Source organism: Oncorhynchus clarkii, chromosome 4, assembly GCF_045791955.1.
Source record: "Oncorhynchus clarkii lewisi isolate Uvic-CL-2024 chromosome 4, UVic_Ocla_1.0, whole genome shotgun sequence".
NCBI lineage: Eukaryota > Metazoa > Chordata > Actinopteri > Salmoniformes > Salmonidae > Oncorhynchus > Oncorhynchus clarkii.
In genome coordinates this window covers 41,891,882-41,907,346 of record NC_092150.1, presented here as the reverse complement: position 1 = coordinate 41,907,346, position 15,465 = coordinate 41,891,882, and the positions used below count along the sequence as shown (strand labels likewise).

The 15,465-nt window shown below is 41.9% G+C and overlaps 1 protein-coding gene across 1 annotated transcript in view; it reads right to left on the bottom strand.

Moving 5' to 3' along the window:
• The window catches only part of LOC139406822 (kinesin-associated protein 3-like), a 51,839-nt gene that overhangs the window by 31,150 nt on the left and 5,224 nt on the right, over positions 1 to 15,465 (bottom strand). The window contains exons 4-10 of the mRNA XM_071149884.1: positions 8,666 to 8,718; positions 8,366 to 8,507; positions 7,511 to 7,610; positions 6,903 to 7,027; positions 6,542 to 6,640; positions 6,166 to 6,344; positions 2,817 to 2,979 (exon numbers count right to left, since the gene is read on the bottom strand). Of these exons, the coding sequence (XP_071005985.1) occupies positions 2,817 to 2,979; positions 6,166 to 6,344; positions 6,542 to 6,640; positions 6,903 to 7,027; positions 7,511 to 7,610; positions 8,366 to 8,507; positions 8,666 to 8,718 (861 nt within the window). The remainder of the gene's footprint in view (positions 1 to 2,816; positions 2,980 to 6,165; positions 6,345 to 6,541; positions 6,641 to 6,902; positions 7,028 to 7,510; positions 7,611 to 8,365; positions 8,508 to 8,665; positions 8,719 to 15,465) is intronic.

The window sequence follows — 15,465 nt, the reverse complement described above, 5'->3', positions numbered from 1 at the left end:
CCACCCCACTACCACTATCAGATTAAGGGGGAAATGTAGCCTGTTTTCAGTCCCTTCCACTAGTGTTCTGAAATCACCATCACCCACTAACTTGTCATTTTTGCAGATTAAGTGTTTGAGCTAGTAATAACATAGTCAATGAATGAGCGTACAAAACATTAAGAACACCTTCCTAATATTGAGTTGCACCCCCCCTTTGGCCCTCAGAACAACCTCAATTCGTCAGACATGGACTTTACAAGGTGTCTAAAGCTTTCCACAGGGATGCTGGTGTAACAGTATTGCTTCCGTCCCTCTCCTTGCCCCTACCTGGGCTCAAACCAGGAACCCTCTGCACACATCGACAACAGCCACCCTCGAAGCATCATTACCCATCGCGGCACAAAAGCAGAGGCCCTTGCAGAGCAAGGGGAACAACTACTTCAAGGTCTCAGAGCGAGTGACATCACTGATTGAAACGCTATTAGCGCACACCACCGCTAACATCGGTTACCACTGGCCCATGTTGACCCCAACGCGTCCAACAGTTGTGTCAAGATGCCTGGATGTCCTTTGGGTGGTGGACCATTCTTGATACACACGGGGAATTGTTGAGTGTGAAAATCCCAGAAGCGTTGCAGTTCTTAACACAAACTGGTACGGATGGCACCTCCTACCATACCCCGTTCAAAGGCACTTCAATGTTTTGTCTTGCCCATTCACCTTCTGAATGGCACACATACACAATCCATGTCTCAATTGTCTTAAGGCTTAAAAATCCTTCTTTAGCCTGTCTCCTCCCCTTCATATACAATGATTGAAGTAGATTGAACAAGTGACATCAATAAGGAATCATAGCATTCACCTGGTCAGTCTAAGGTCATGGAAAGAGCAGGTGTTCAGTGTATAGCACAAGAAAATATTTCACCCACATCTAAAAATCAAATGGTTATTACGTTTTTACGGAGTGAGCTTATTTTGTGCGCCTTCGCAAAGGTGATTGCTTCTCCTCGTTATAAAATGATAAATCAACTTTACCCTGTATATCTAAAAATGACCACAGACCCTGTTTAAAGCAAAACTATTGCTGTAGGTGAAAATTAACAATCAAAATAAAATATATTGTAAGCCCCATTCAGCAGGTACAGCCAGATGAGAGTTGTCTTCGGTAAACCATTTTCAACAGCGCATAGATAACAATGACCTAGGAAATTACATAGGTTGTCACTCAACAGGGACTAGCTTCAGGGGGAAGCTTGTTCCAACAATTGTGGTGCCAGGACAGAGAAGAACATCGACTGGGCCGAGTGGGAGCTGCCCTCCCATATGGGTGGGAGGGCCAAGAGACCAGAGGTAGCAGAACGGAGTGCTTGGGTTGGGGAGTAACATACCCTCTCTTTGCAACCCTAATTTAGACAGTGACTCCAAAATGACATTTTTTTGTGTCACTTTTATTGCAAGTAAGAATAGAAAATGTTTGAACATTCATTACATGAATGTGGATGCTACCTTAATTCTGGATAATCAGCATTGAATGGTGAATGAGAAAGTTAGAGGGACAAAGAACATACACCCCCCAAAAATGCTAATCTCCCTCATTATTGGCAACAATGCACCTGCATTTGGACCGGCAGGTAGCCTAGTGTTGGGCCAGTAGGTAGACTAGTGTTGGGCCAGTAGGTAGCCTAGTGTTGGGCCAGTAGGTAGCCTAATGTTGGGCCAGTAGGTAGACTAGTGTTGGGCCAGTAGGTAGCCTAGTGTTGGGCCAGTAGGTAGCCTAGTGTTGGGCCAGTAGGTAGCCTAGTGTTGGGCCAGTAACTGAAAGGCTGCTGGATCGCATCCCCAAGCTGACAAGGTAAAAATCTGTCGTTCTGCCTCTGAACAAGGAAGTTAACCCACTGTTCCCTGGTAGGCCGTCATTGTAAATAAGAATTTGCTCTTAACTGACTTGCCTAGTTAAATTAAATAAACTTTCTCATCATTAGTAATGATCCATTCATGATTTTTCTTAAAACACTGCATTACTAGGATTAGTTTAGATGTGTTTAGATGTGTACAAAGACATCTTATATACTCACTTAGAAAGAAAATTACTCCAGTCACCATTCACCACCAAAACAAACTGCAAATGCATCCAACATGTTTGTAGAGTCACGCTTGATTTAGTCATTGCGTGCTAGAATATGTGACCTACACTATTAAGTTACATTTGTCCAAATACTTATGACATTTTCAAATGCGAGACTAGATGTAGGCTTTAAAGAGCTTTCATTTATAAACGGTAAATCAAATATGTATGGAAATACCTTCAAATAAGAAAACATTCTGTACCGTCACCTCATAGGAAACATCTGATCTCAAGTAAAAAATGCTGGAGTAGAGGCAAATCAATTTTTAAAAAATGCATCACTGTCCAAATGCATACGTTAGGGAATGTATTCGGCTATGTTTAGCTTAAGCGTGGACTGGCATGCACCTGCATATCATGTGTGTGTGCATATGCATGTGCGCTCATGTGCGTGCACAAGTGCGTGTCTCATTCATAAAGTAAAAATCCTGTAGACCCTTAAGCCTTTCCGGCCAGCTCCTGCAAAAACATAATTTATGCTGCGTCCCAGCGTATTATTCTAACAAATATATTATATTAATTATGCACATTACCCGACCTCCCTGAAGAGGTTTTAAAAAAGGCCCATCACAGATGCTCCCAGCCGTGCCACATGACCCCCTGGACGAGCTTACACACCAGTCACACACAGGATCTAGTTTCAGGAGTAGGCCTCGCTGGCTCTGGTTCTGGTGGCCATTACACACAGTTGTGTCATTGAGTAGTGTACCTAGCAGTGAGGAGAGTTTGGGGATGAGTCCAGCCTGGACCATCTGGCTGCGGAGGCCTGTGTCAAAGGAGAGGTTGAGGAGCAGGCGCAGCGTAGTATTCAGTAGGTCTTCATGCTTACAGGGCAGCAGCCTGACCAGTTTCTCCACAGCATATATGTCTGCCTGAACACCAGAGAACAGAGAGGAGACAGTGAGGGAGACATTGTCAACAAGTCATTTAGCACAACCCAATATAAATGTGCACCGATACACACACTTCAACAACCAATCTCACAATACCCGTTCCTGCAACAGAGAGACCACAATGATACTTTCTTTGACGTCAGACAAATCAAATCACATTTTATTGGTCACATACACTCGCAATAACATCTGCTAACCATGTGTATCAAAATGCTTATGCACAGTTTCCTAAGGACTAGAAGCAAAGCTGTCATCTCTATCGGCACCAACTTCAACAACACAGACTTCACCTGTGTTGGGGGTCAATTTCATTTTAACTTCATTCAATTAATTACTTCAAACGAATTCAACTTATTTTATAATTTGGTAAGAATGTTGTCCTGAATGTACAGAGAAAGCAGTGTTGACAGGTAGGTGCAAGTGTTGAGCAGACGCATCAAGGACCAGTCTATAAGGCACCACGAAGAGTAGCAAACCATATGGCCTGCACACTGGGACTGGAGGTGTGGGTGTGTGTGTCAATTACACTGCTACTGTGTTCAAAAGGAAATCCACTGACACCAACACAAATTTTGTCTGCACAGTAATCAATTACAGTTCTAAAGCCATCTTACAACTGTTATCTGGTGCTGAATACAAACGTGTGAATAAGTAGAATGGATGACAAATCGCTAACCAATTATCTTTTTGTAGCTAATCAGCCTGCAACTAAAACCTTCCCCTGAGATAAAGTGATACACTGTGAATAACATGATGAGAGCACTACTCTTCTGTTCTGCTGGACTCATGTAGACAATGGGCAAGAACCCCGAAGGGTTCTTTTATCAGAGTCAAAGATACACTAAAAGGAAACAAAGAAAAAAAACTGTTCCTATCTCAGTCTGGCTTTAATAAAAAGGCACACAAACTGGCTGAGATTGGATCCAGGTGGGACTGCAGTAAGACAGGGAAGTAAAAGCAATGATCACTGAAGTCCTACAACTGTACTAGAAGGCATCAAAAATAACTAACTAAATGTACACTAGTACAAATCTTTAACAAGTACCACAAAATAATATTATTATTATACATTCTCAATCTACAGTAAATCAGAGGACCTGAGACTTTGTATGTACAGTGAGCTTCAAAAGTATTGGGACAGCGATACATGTTGTTTTTTCCTCTGTACTCCGGCACTGTAGATTTGAAATGATTCAATGACTGAGGTTAAAGTGCAGACTGTCAGCTTTACATTGAAGGTATTTTCATCCATATGAAAAACCAGCACTCTTTGTACAATTGGGACTAATACACTTACAGTGCATTCAGAAAGTATCAAGATCCCTTGACTTTTCCGACATTTTGTTATGTTACAGCCTTATTCTAAAATTGATTAAATCGTTTTCCCCCTCATTCAATCTACACACACCCATAAACCACCCATAATTTACAAACAAATTCATTAAAAATCCTAGTGATTTTCTGGATTTTCTTTTCTCATTTTTGTCCGTCATAGTTAAAGTGTGCCTATGATGAAAATTACAGGCCTCTATCATCTTTTTAAGTGGGAGAACTTGCACAATTGGTGGCTGACTAAATACTTTTTTGCCCCACTGTGTGTGTGTGTTTATATATATGTGGATCAGAAAACCAGTCAGTTTCTGGTGTGACCACTATTTGCCTCATGCAGCGCGACACATCTCCTTCGCAAAGAGTTTATAAGGCTGTGACATGTGGAATGTTGTTCCACTCCTCTTCAATGGCTGTGGGAAGTTGCTGGATATTGGCAGGAAGTGGGAAGTTGCAAGATATTGGCAGGAACTGGAACATACCGTCATACAAGTGGATCCAAAACATTCCAAACATGATCAATGGGTGACATGTTTGGTGAGTATGCAGGCCAAGGAAGAACTAGGACATTTTCAGCTTCCAGGAATTGTGTACAGATCTTTGTGACACTGGGCCGTGAATTATCATGCTGAAACATGAGGTGATGGCGGCGGATGAATGGCACGACAATGGGCCTCAGGATCTTGTCACGGTATCTCTATGCATTCAAACTGCAATCGATAAAATGCAATTCTGTTTGTTGTCCGTAACTTATGACTGCCCATACCCTAACCCCACCATGGGGCCCTCTGTTCAAAACATTGACATCAGCAAACCGCTCGCCCACATCTGCCATCTTCTCGGTACAGTTGAAACCGGGATTCATCTGGGAAGAGCACACTACTCTAGCGTGCCAGTAGCCATCGAAGGTGAGCATTTGGCCACTGAAGTCAGTTACGATGTAGAACTCAGGTCAAGACACTGGTGAGGACGACGAGAATGCAGATGAGCTTCCCTGAGACGTTTTCTGACAGTTTGTGCAGAAATTCTCCAGTTGTGCAAACCCACAGTTTCATCAGCTGTCCGAGTGGCTAGTCTCAAACGATCCCGCAGGTGAAGAAGCCGGATGTGGTGGTCCTGGGCTGGCGTCATTACATGTGGTCTGAGGTTGTACGTACTGCCAAATTTCGAAAATTACGTTAAAGGCGGTTATGGTAGAGAAATTATCATGAAATTCTCTGGCAACATTCTCTGGTGGACATTCCTGCAGTTAGCATGCCAATTCACGCTCCCTCAACTTGAGACATCTGTGGCATTGTGTTGTGTGACAAAACTGCATATTTCAGAGTGGCCTTTTATTGTCCCCAACACAAGGAACACCTGTATAATGATCATGCTGTTTAATCAGCTTAATGATATGCCACACCTTTCAGGAGGATGAAGTATCTTGGCAAAGGAGAAAAGCTCACTAACAGGGATGTAAAAAAAAAAATGGCGCACAACATTTTAGAGAAGAAAGCTTTTTGTGCCTATGGAACATTTCTGGTATTTGGATGAAAATACCCTGAAATTAATGCTGACAGTCTGCACTTTAACTGAAGTGCTAGGGTACAGCCAAAAAAAAGGGGGTCACTGTCCCAATACTTTGAGCTCACTGTATTTTCCTCACCTTGTTGCAATTCCTCTCCATCCATGCCTCCCTCCCTCCCTCCCTCCCTCTTCCTCTCTCACCATGTCTTTCTTGTTCTCCAGGAAGATGTTGAGCTTCTTGAGGAAGGAGACCACCCGCTCCTGTACCCCTCTCCCTATATCCCTCCCTCTTCTCTGGCCCTCTCCCTCCATCTTTCCCTCTCTCACCATGTCATTCTTATTCTCCAGGAAGATACTGAGCTTCTTGAGGAAGGAGACGACCAGCACCAGCAGCTCCTCGTCTTCCCGGTCCAGGGTCTTCACCAGGGTGTGGACGATGTTCTTGTTCCTCATCTTCAGCTCCGTGCGCGTGTCCTCAGCAAGGTTCAACAACAGGTGCAGAGCCACTGCAAAGCAATAGGGGAGACGAGGGGGGACTGTAGAATCAAATAGTGATCCAACTTGATATTACTATGTAATAACCAATGTAGTTGGTACTACTATGTAATTACATCACTGCATTATCAAGCACTAATAGTGCTGTCTGTAACAAACATCACTACCCCTCTGCTAGACATGGTAGTGTGCTACACAGTTACTGTACCTTGTAGAAGCTGCTCCTGCTTGATCAGTAGACCTTGGTACTTCTTGAAGGCTTTCTCATGCTCCTTCTTCACATTCTGGTTCTTATGGTCATTGTCACGTGAGATCAGTCAAGGAAGGAGTGTTGCTGTATTGAACCAATGAACTCACTATATAGTCGTGTTTTATAATCAGTCGGCACTGAGGGCAAAAGGAAACCTGAGGCATTGACCCTCTGTCTATGTTGTTTCCGTTATGTGTCGGACCCCAGTAAGACTAGCTGTCGCCATTGGCGTCGGCTAATGGGGATCCTAATAAAATAAAATAAAGCAGCAAGGTATGTAACATAATTTAGGTGACCTTTGACTTCAGCTGAAGGATATAGGCTGCCGCTTTCTTCTGCAGTTCGTCCTGCCAGAGGTCGTACCTCTTCAGCTCGTGTTCAATTATGTTCATACAGAGGGCTCCGATCTTATAGTGAGTCACCTGCCCATGGAACTGGGAGAAACTGGGGAAGGGTAGAGAAAAGGTTTACAAGGCTTCCACTTGTTCAAAAGTGCATTTCGTTCATCGTTATGCAACACCTATTTTTGTAGCACAGTCGGGTGCTCAGATTGAAATGATCCTATCAGCTGAGAGCTTAGTCCAAAAGTCAACTGCAAAAAAAAGGACAAGAAAGATTGAGTAAAACAGTATCTCTCATCTCCTACTCATAATCAGCCAGACACAAACCAAATCATTTCAAAACCAAAACAGCTCTGCCACGGAGCGGGGCCAAGAAGGACTATCAGTTTTCAGAACTACGTAGATCCTCTCACAACTCAAATCGCTCGACAAGTATTTTATTTCCAATTCTATCAAGGGTAATTAGTGTTTCCTCAAAAGTAAGGTTTTGTCATATGTTGTCATAGTTGTGTGATTGCTGTCAGAATGAGAGAGAGCAGAACATGAAAACAAAAGAGGTTCTGGCGAGTGAGAGGGAGCTGTATACCTGGAGAAGCAAAAGAAGACGTAGATGATGGTGGTTGCCAGGTCAACGCTCTGTTTCCAGTCCTCCCTCAGAACTCTGGCCAGGGCTCCCAGGGCCGTCTCTGATGAGCAGCAGACACCACACAGGTCAGAGAGAAAGCAAGAGAGAGGTGGGGAGGTGAGAAGAGAGAGAGAGTGAGGAAAGTGAGATATTTATATGTGTGTGTGGGGGGGGATTATTTGAACTATGTTAGGATTTGAAAGGGAAGTATGCAGTTGGGGTGGAGGTGGGCAGGTAGTGGAAAGAGTCTAGCATGGAGATGACAGTCAGCTTGGGGTGGGAGTTTAAGGTAAGGAATCTGGGGGAATGTAAAGGGTTCCAGGCTCCCATGGCTTGAGCTATGGGTGATCTTCATTGTAAAGATACATATCACATTGTTCCATTTCCCCTGGCCATCTCCACTTTCCTCACTGACCCGAGGTCTCATGGTTCACATGCACGTTCTACCGTTATCACCGTCTGACCATGTGATCCTTTACGACAGACAAAGTGAGCCTGTGATGCATAGTGACAGTTACAAAATGAAGCCATGCCATCATTTGACAGCTGTAATGGATGAGGACCCTGTGCTGTTGTGAGAGAAAACAGCTCTGTCGTCAGGGAGGGGAATAGGAAGGACTAGTGCTAGGCTGTGTTTTCTTATGAACGGGATGGGCTGGTGAGAGAGTCTGTGGATTATATCAACCAATGACAATAGAGTTTGTCTAGCCTGGCCTGTACAGCTTTTAAACACCCAGCAGAACAGAGAAGATGAACATAGCATGAACATAGCATTCTCTGGAACGTAGCATTGTCACAGATGGGGAAGGAACATACCATTCTGCAGGAGCTCCTCCAGGTTGTCTGGGTTGCGGGCGAGGTGGAGGATGAGGGTGGCACCCCTGACCTTCTCTGGGATGTCCTCATACAGCAGCTCCACATAGTGATCTATCCTGTTGATGTTGGCCTCCTCATCCAGCTGAGAACAGAGATATACTATAGGTGAGGAATGGCGAGGGTTAAAATCATACAGACATAACACAGTGATAATCATGCTACAAAACACACAGAAACAGACTTGGACACGAACAGACACACAGTCAGACACGTACACAATTTTGAAGATGCTCTGCTTACCTCCATCCCCTCAAATGGTGTGAGGTCTCTTGGCGAGTGTTTCTCTCGTTTGTCTGTGAGGAGGACAGGACAGCATGTGCACTAGTAAGCATGATAAAGGTGTATTTACACAATTAATCAACTTTTATTGGTCAAGTACACATACTGTATTTTGCAGATATCGCAGGTGCAGCGAAATGCTTATGTTTCTATACTGCACGGATTCCAACAGTCTCCCACACCTACTCATTCAAGGGTTTTTCTTTATTTTTTACTATTTTCCACATTGTAGAATAATAGGGAAGACATCAAAACTATGAAATAACACATGGAATCATGTAGAAACAAGCAAAAAAAATATATATATATATTTTACATTTTGAGATTCTTCAAAGTGACCACCCTCTGCCTTGATGACAGCTGTGCACACTCATGGCATTCTCTCAACCAGCTTCATGAGGTAGTCACATGGAATGCATTTCAATTAACAGGTGTGCCTTGTTAAAAATGAATTTCTGGAATTTCTTTCCTTAATGCATTTAATCAGTTGTGTTGTGACACAGTAGGGTTGGGTGATATGGCAAAAATATTATATCATGTTTGTTTTTTTTACTGTATTTTAATTTTTAATAATACATGTTCTACATTTGCTTTATGAGTTGTGAGTGATCCTAAGGTGGCAACACATATATTCTAAGTAAGTATTCTATACTGTTCAATTCAACCAAAACAAATTTCAGCACTTTTATAATTTATGCATTTTCTGCACTCAACTGCAGTGGTGGAAAAAGTACCCAATTGTCATACTTGAGTAGAAGTAAAGATATGTTAATAGAACATGAAAGTCAACCAGTAAAATACTTGAGTATCAAAATTGTCTTCTTTTTTTATTTTATTTACAGCTAGCCAGGGGCACACTCCAACACTCAGACATAATTTACAAACAAGGCATGTGTTTAGTGAGTCCTCCAGATCAGAGGCAGTAGATTACCAGTGATGTTCTCTTGACAAGTGCGTGAAATGGACCATTTTCCTGTCCTGCAAAAAATTCATTATGTAACGAGTATTTTTAGGTGTCAGGAAAAATGTATGTTGTAAAAAGTACAGTATTTTCTTTTGGAATGTAGTGAAGTAAAAGTAGTCAAAAATAAAAAATAGTAAAGTACAGATACCAAAAAATGTTGACCTAAGTAGCACTTGAAAGTATTTTTACTTAAGTACTTTACGCCACTGTTCAATTGAGATCAATTCCACACTGCCACGTAGGGCTGCACGATATGGGCAAATAATCTAGGACTTATTTTTAACCAAATGTTGCAATTTCAATTTGACTTGCGAATAAGAGCAAAACTGTTGGAATCATGGAAATAGATTGACTATTCTAATTCTACAGTTAGAATATAACAGTGGGCACTTTGAATACAGTGTAGTTTGAGATGACAACGAATTAAAATGCCAGGGAGGAGTTATTGTGACAGGGTAGGAACTAAAGTGTTGATAAGTGTTTCCTAGGGGACCCAATAAGCTTTGGTTACTTTGCATGTTCTCTTTTAGCTAGTTCATGTAGCTAACATTCTTGCTTTGCATATTCCTCTTTGATTTAGAAGATACTGTTGCTCAAACAACATGCTGATTCTACACCATCACTGGTATTATCAGGCTGTATTAGCTGGCTATGTTTGCTCTTACTCAGTACATAATGCTATTAGCATTAGCGGCTAACAACTAGCGTCTCAAGATTTAGGGTAACTTGCAAGCTAGCTGTTTGCTGATGTAAGAAACAAAAACTAATAGTGTCATTATAGAACGCTAGTGGATTTATATTAAAACAGCATTATTGTCATCAACATTGTTGCATGTGCTGCATTGACCATGCAGACTGAAGGCAAGTGTATCCTGGTTAAGGAACATCAAATGCGCTCCTTGAGTGACAGGGGGCGTGGCTAGATCTGTGTGGAAAGTGGCACAGAGAGAAAGAGTGGAAAGATATGACTCAAGTAGCGAAGTAAACTATAAAAACAGACTTTACACATGTTGTATCACATTTTACAAACCAAACATTCAAATCCCTATATAGAAATAACACCCAAACCAGTCCCCTGCATCAATACCGGTATACCGCACAGCCCTAGGTGGTATACTAACCGGTCCTCGACTAACCAGTGCCCCCGCACACCGACTCTACCAGTGCCTCCTGTACAGTTGAAGTCGGAAGTTTACATACACTTAGGTTGGAGTCATTAAAAATGGTTTTTCAACCACTCCACAAATGTCTTGTTAACAAACTATAGTTTTGGCAAGTCGGTTGGGACATCTACTTTGTGCATGACAAGTCATTTTTCCAACAATTGTTTACAGACAGGTTATTTCACTGTATCACAATTCCAGTGGATCAGAAGTTTACATACACTAAGTTGACTGTGCCTTTAAACAGCTTGGAAAATTCCAGAAAAGTATGTCATAGCTTTAGAAGCTTCTGATAGCCTAATTGACATCATTTGAGTAAATTGGAGGTGTACCTGTGGATGTATTTCAAGGCCTACCTTCAAACGCAGTGCCTCTTTGCTTGACATCATGGGAAAATCAAAAGAAATCAGCCAAGACCTCAAAACAAATTGCAGATCTCCACAAGTCTGGTTCATCCAAGGGAGCAATTTCCAAACGCCACGTTCATCTGTACCAACAATAGTATGCAAGTATAAACACCATGGGACCATGCAGCTGTCATACCGCTCAGGAAAAATACACGTTTGGTCTCCTAAAGTTAAATGTACTTTGGTACAAAAAGTGCAAATCAATCCCAGAACAATAGCAAAAGACCTTGTGAAGATGCTGGAGGAATCAGGTGTTTGGCTGCAGGAGGGACTGGTGCACTTCACAAAATAGATGGCATCACGAGGAAAGGAAAATTATGTGGATGTATTGAAGCAACATCTCAAGACATCAGTCAGGAAGTCAAAGCTTGGTCGCAAATGGGTCTTCCAAATGGACAATGATCCCAAGCACACTTCCAAAGTTGTGGCAAAATGGCTTAAGGACAACAAAGTCAAGGTATTGGAGTGGCCATCACAAAACCCTGACCTCCATCCTGTAGAAAATGTGTGTGCAGAACTGAAAAAACATGTGCAAGCAAGGAGGCCTACAAATCTGACTCAGTTACACCATCTCTGTCAGGAGGAATGGACCAAAATCCACCCAACTTATTGTGGGAAGCTTGTGGAAGGCTACCCGAACATTTGACCCAAGTTGAACAATTTAAAGGCAAAACACTACATTTGTATTTGGTAGCATGTAAACTTCTGACCCACTGTGAATTTGATGAAAGAAATTAAAGTTGAAATAAATCACACTACTATTATTTTGACATTTCACATTCTTAAAATAAAGTGGTGATCCTAACTCACCCAAGACAGGGAATTGTTACTAGGATTTAATGGTCAGGAATTGTGAAAAACTGAGTTTAAATGTATTTGGCTAAGGTGTATGTAAACTTCCGACTTCAACTGTATGTAGCCTCGCTATTGTTATTTTACTGCTGCTGTTTAATTATGTAACTTTTATTTCAAATTTTTTACTAAACTTTTTTTTGTTCTTAAAACTTCTTACAGAATTGTTGGTTAAGGGCTTGTGAGTAAGCATTTCAATGTAATTCTACACCTGTTGTATTCGGCACGTGACAAATAAAATATTTGATATATACAAGATAGCTCTATTTGGTAAAAGACAAGTCCATATTATGGCAAAAACAGCTCAAATAAGCAAAGAGAAAAGAGAGTCCACCATTACTTTAAGACATGAAGGTCAGTCAATCCGGAAAATGTCAATAACTTTGGTTTTTGGGACTGCACTTCAACATCAAGTGCAATGATGAAACTGGCTAACATGAGGACCACCACAGGAAAGGAAGACCCAGAGTTACCTCTGCTGCAGAGGATACGTTCATTAGAGTTAACAGCCTCAGAAATTGCAGCCCAAATAAATGCTTCAGAGTTCAAGTAAGAGACACATGTAAACATCAACTGTTCAGATGACACGGCGTGAATCAGGCCTTAATGGTCGAATTGCTGCAAAGAATGAGATTTTTGGTCCCAACCGCCATGTCTGTGTGAGACGCAGAATAGGTGAACGGATGATCTCCACATGTATGGTCCCCACCGTGAAGCATGGAGGAGGAGGTGTGATGGTATGGGGGTGCTTTGCTGGTGACACTGTCAGTGACTTGTTTAGAATTCAATGCACACTTAACCAGCATGGCTACCACAGCATTCTGGGGCGATATGCCATCCCATCTCATTTGCGCTTAGAGGGACTATCATTTGTTTTTCAACAGGAAAATGACACAACACACCTACAGGCTGTGTAAGGGCTATTTGACCAAGAAGGAGAGTGAAGGAGTGCTGCATCAGATGACCTGACCTCCACAATCACCCGGCCTCAAGCCAATTGAGATGGTTTGGGATGAGTTGGACCGCAGAGTGAAGGAAAAGAAGCCAACAAGTGCTCAGCATATGTAGGAACTCCTTCAAGACTTCAAGTGTTACAGGTGAACCTGGTTGAGAGAATGCTAAGAGTGTGCAAAGCTCTCAAGGCAAAGGGCGGCTACTTTGAAGAATCTCATATATAAAACATATTTTGATTTATTTAACACTTTTTAGTTACTTTATGATTCCATGCGTGTTATTTCATAGGTTTTGATGTCTTCACTATTATTCTACAATGTAGAAAATAGTTTTTTTTTTAAATGAAAAAAAAAATGAGTAGGTGTGTCCAAACCTTTGAGGGATGAGGGATGACACTGTATGTCAGATGTCAATACGGGCCGGGAGGTTGTCTTCTCTCAAATGAGCCATTGATCATATTTTTTGCAATATTCCTACCTGAGGTCGACCAGCATGGCTGATTAATTAGGGCCGATTTCAAGTTTCATAACAATCGCCGATTACATTGCACTCCACGGGGAGACTGCGTGGCAGGCTGACCACCTGTTACGCGAGTGCAGCAATGAGCCGAGGTAAGTTGCTAGCTAACATTAAATTTATCTGATAAAAACTACTCTTAACATAATCACTAGTTAACTACACATGGTTGATAATATTATTAGTTTAACTAGCTTGTCCTGCGGGGCAAATAAACATTGCGGTGCCTGTTAATTTATCATCGAATCACAGCCTACTTCGCCAAAACGGGTGATGATTTAACAAGCACATTCACGAAAAAGCACTGTTGTTGCACCAATGTACCGAACCATAAACATCAATGCCTTTCTTAAAATAAATACACAAGTATATATTTTTAAACATATTTAGTTAAAAGAAATTCATGTTAGCAGGCAATATAAATAGGGAAATTGTGTCACTACTCTTGCGTTCTGTGCAAGCAGTCAGGGTATATGCAGCAGTTTGGGCCGCCTGGCTCGTTGCAAACTGTTTGAAGACCATTTCTTCCTAAACAAGACCGTAATTAATTTGCCAGAATTTTATCTAATTATGACATAACATTGAAGGTTGTGCAAGGTAAAACAGCAATATTTAGACTGAGGGATGACACCCGGTTCCCTATTTCACTGAGAGAATAAACGTTTTGTTTTCGAAATTATAGTTTCCGGATTTGACCATATTAATGACCTAAGGCCTGTATTTCTGTGTGTTTATTATATTATAATTAAGCTGGTGTGTGGGATTACTGACGACAGGATACAAATATGCTTGTTATCAGAGCCTAATCTCATGTTTGAGAATACACTCAAACTGGCTCAGGCCATGGAGTCCGTGAATAGAAATGCACTGGATTTGCAGGCAAGGGGTGCAACTGCATGCCATACAGTAAAAGAGAGCAGCTCTGAGCTCGCAGAGTTTCAAAGAAGGGAAAGCCGCGGGGCAGCCCCTCCGGTTAATAGAGAATGTTATAGTTGCAAAGGCAAACACAAAGTGTTTGAATGTAAATTCAAACATGAAAAGTTTTATGCATGTTGGCTAATATGACACATTGCGAGGGTGTGCCACAAATAGAAAAAGCTACGGGCTACAGAAAATAAAATGAACAGAAGAAAACAGAATAGCGAAGCTCTAACTACCGCTCAAATTAAGTAATAGAAAGTGATTGCGCAGACGAAGAGAGCAAGCACTCTCAATGTACAGTGTACAGGGGGCGAATATGAAAAAGGTGAAGCCTTTTATTGTGGAAATGGGAACAAATGGATTTAAGGTGCCGTTTGAAATAGACACAGGATGTAGCGTCACACTGATGAAGGGTTCCCAATTCAATGAGAAGTGGAAAAAAGGTGAAGTTGACAAACAGAAAGAACATCCCCATTAAACTCAAAACGTACACAGGGGAGGGGGGGGGGGGAAACTGGGATTGGAGTTGCTGATGTTCAGGTGGATTATCAAGGACAAAATAAAAGTCTGCCTCTCTTAATAGCGAAGGTACTGGCCCCAGCTTAATAGGGAGATGGTGGTTGGAGGAAAAAAAATTGAACTGGGATGAAATCAAACATGTCACCACAGAGACATTGATACCGCAGCAGGTGCTTTCAAAGCATGACTGTTTTTTCAAAGCGCTAGGGACATTGAAAGGGGTCCAAGCTACCATTCATGTTGCTCCAGATGCTGCTCCCAGATTCTATTGGCCAAGATCAGTTCCATATGCCATGTTGTTGCCAGCGGACAAAAAGTACTCTCAGCTGGCTATCATATTCGGAATACAGAGATTCCACAAGTACTTATACGGTGTAACATTCACTATTGTGACCGACCATAAGCCTCTGATCTCTCTGTTCCATGAACAAAAGCCAGTACCACAAATGGTCTCTCCAAGAGTTC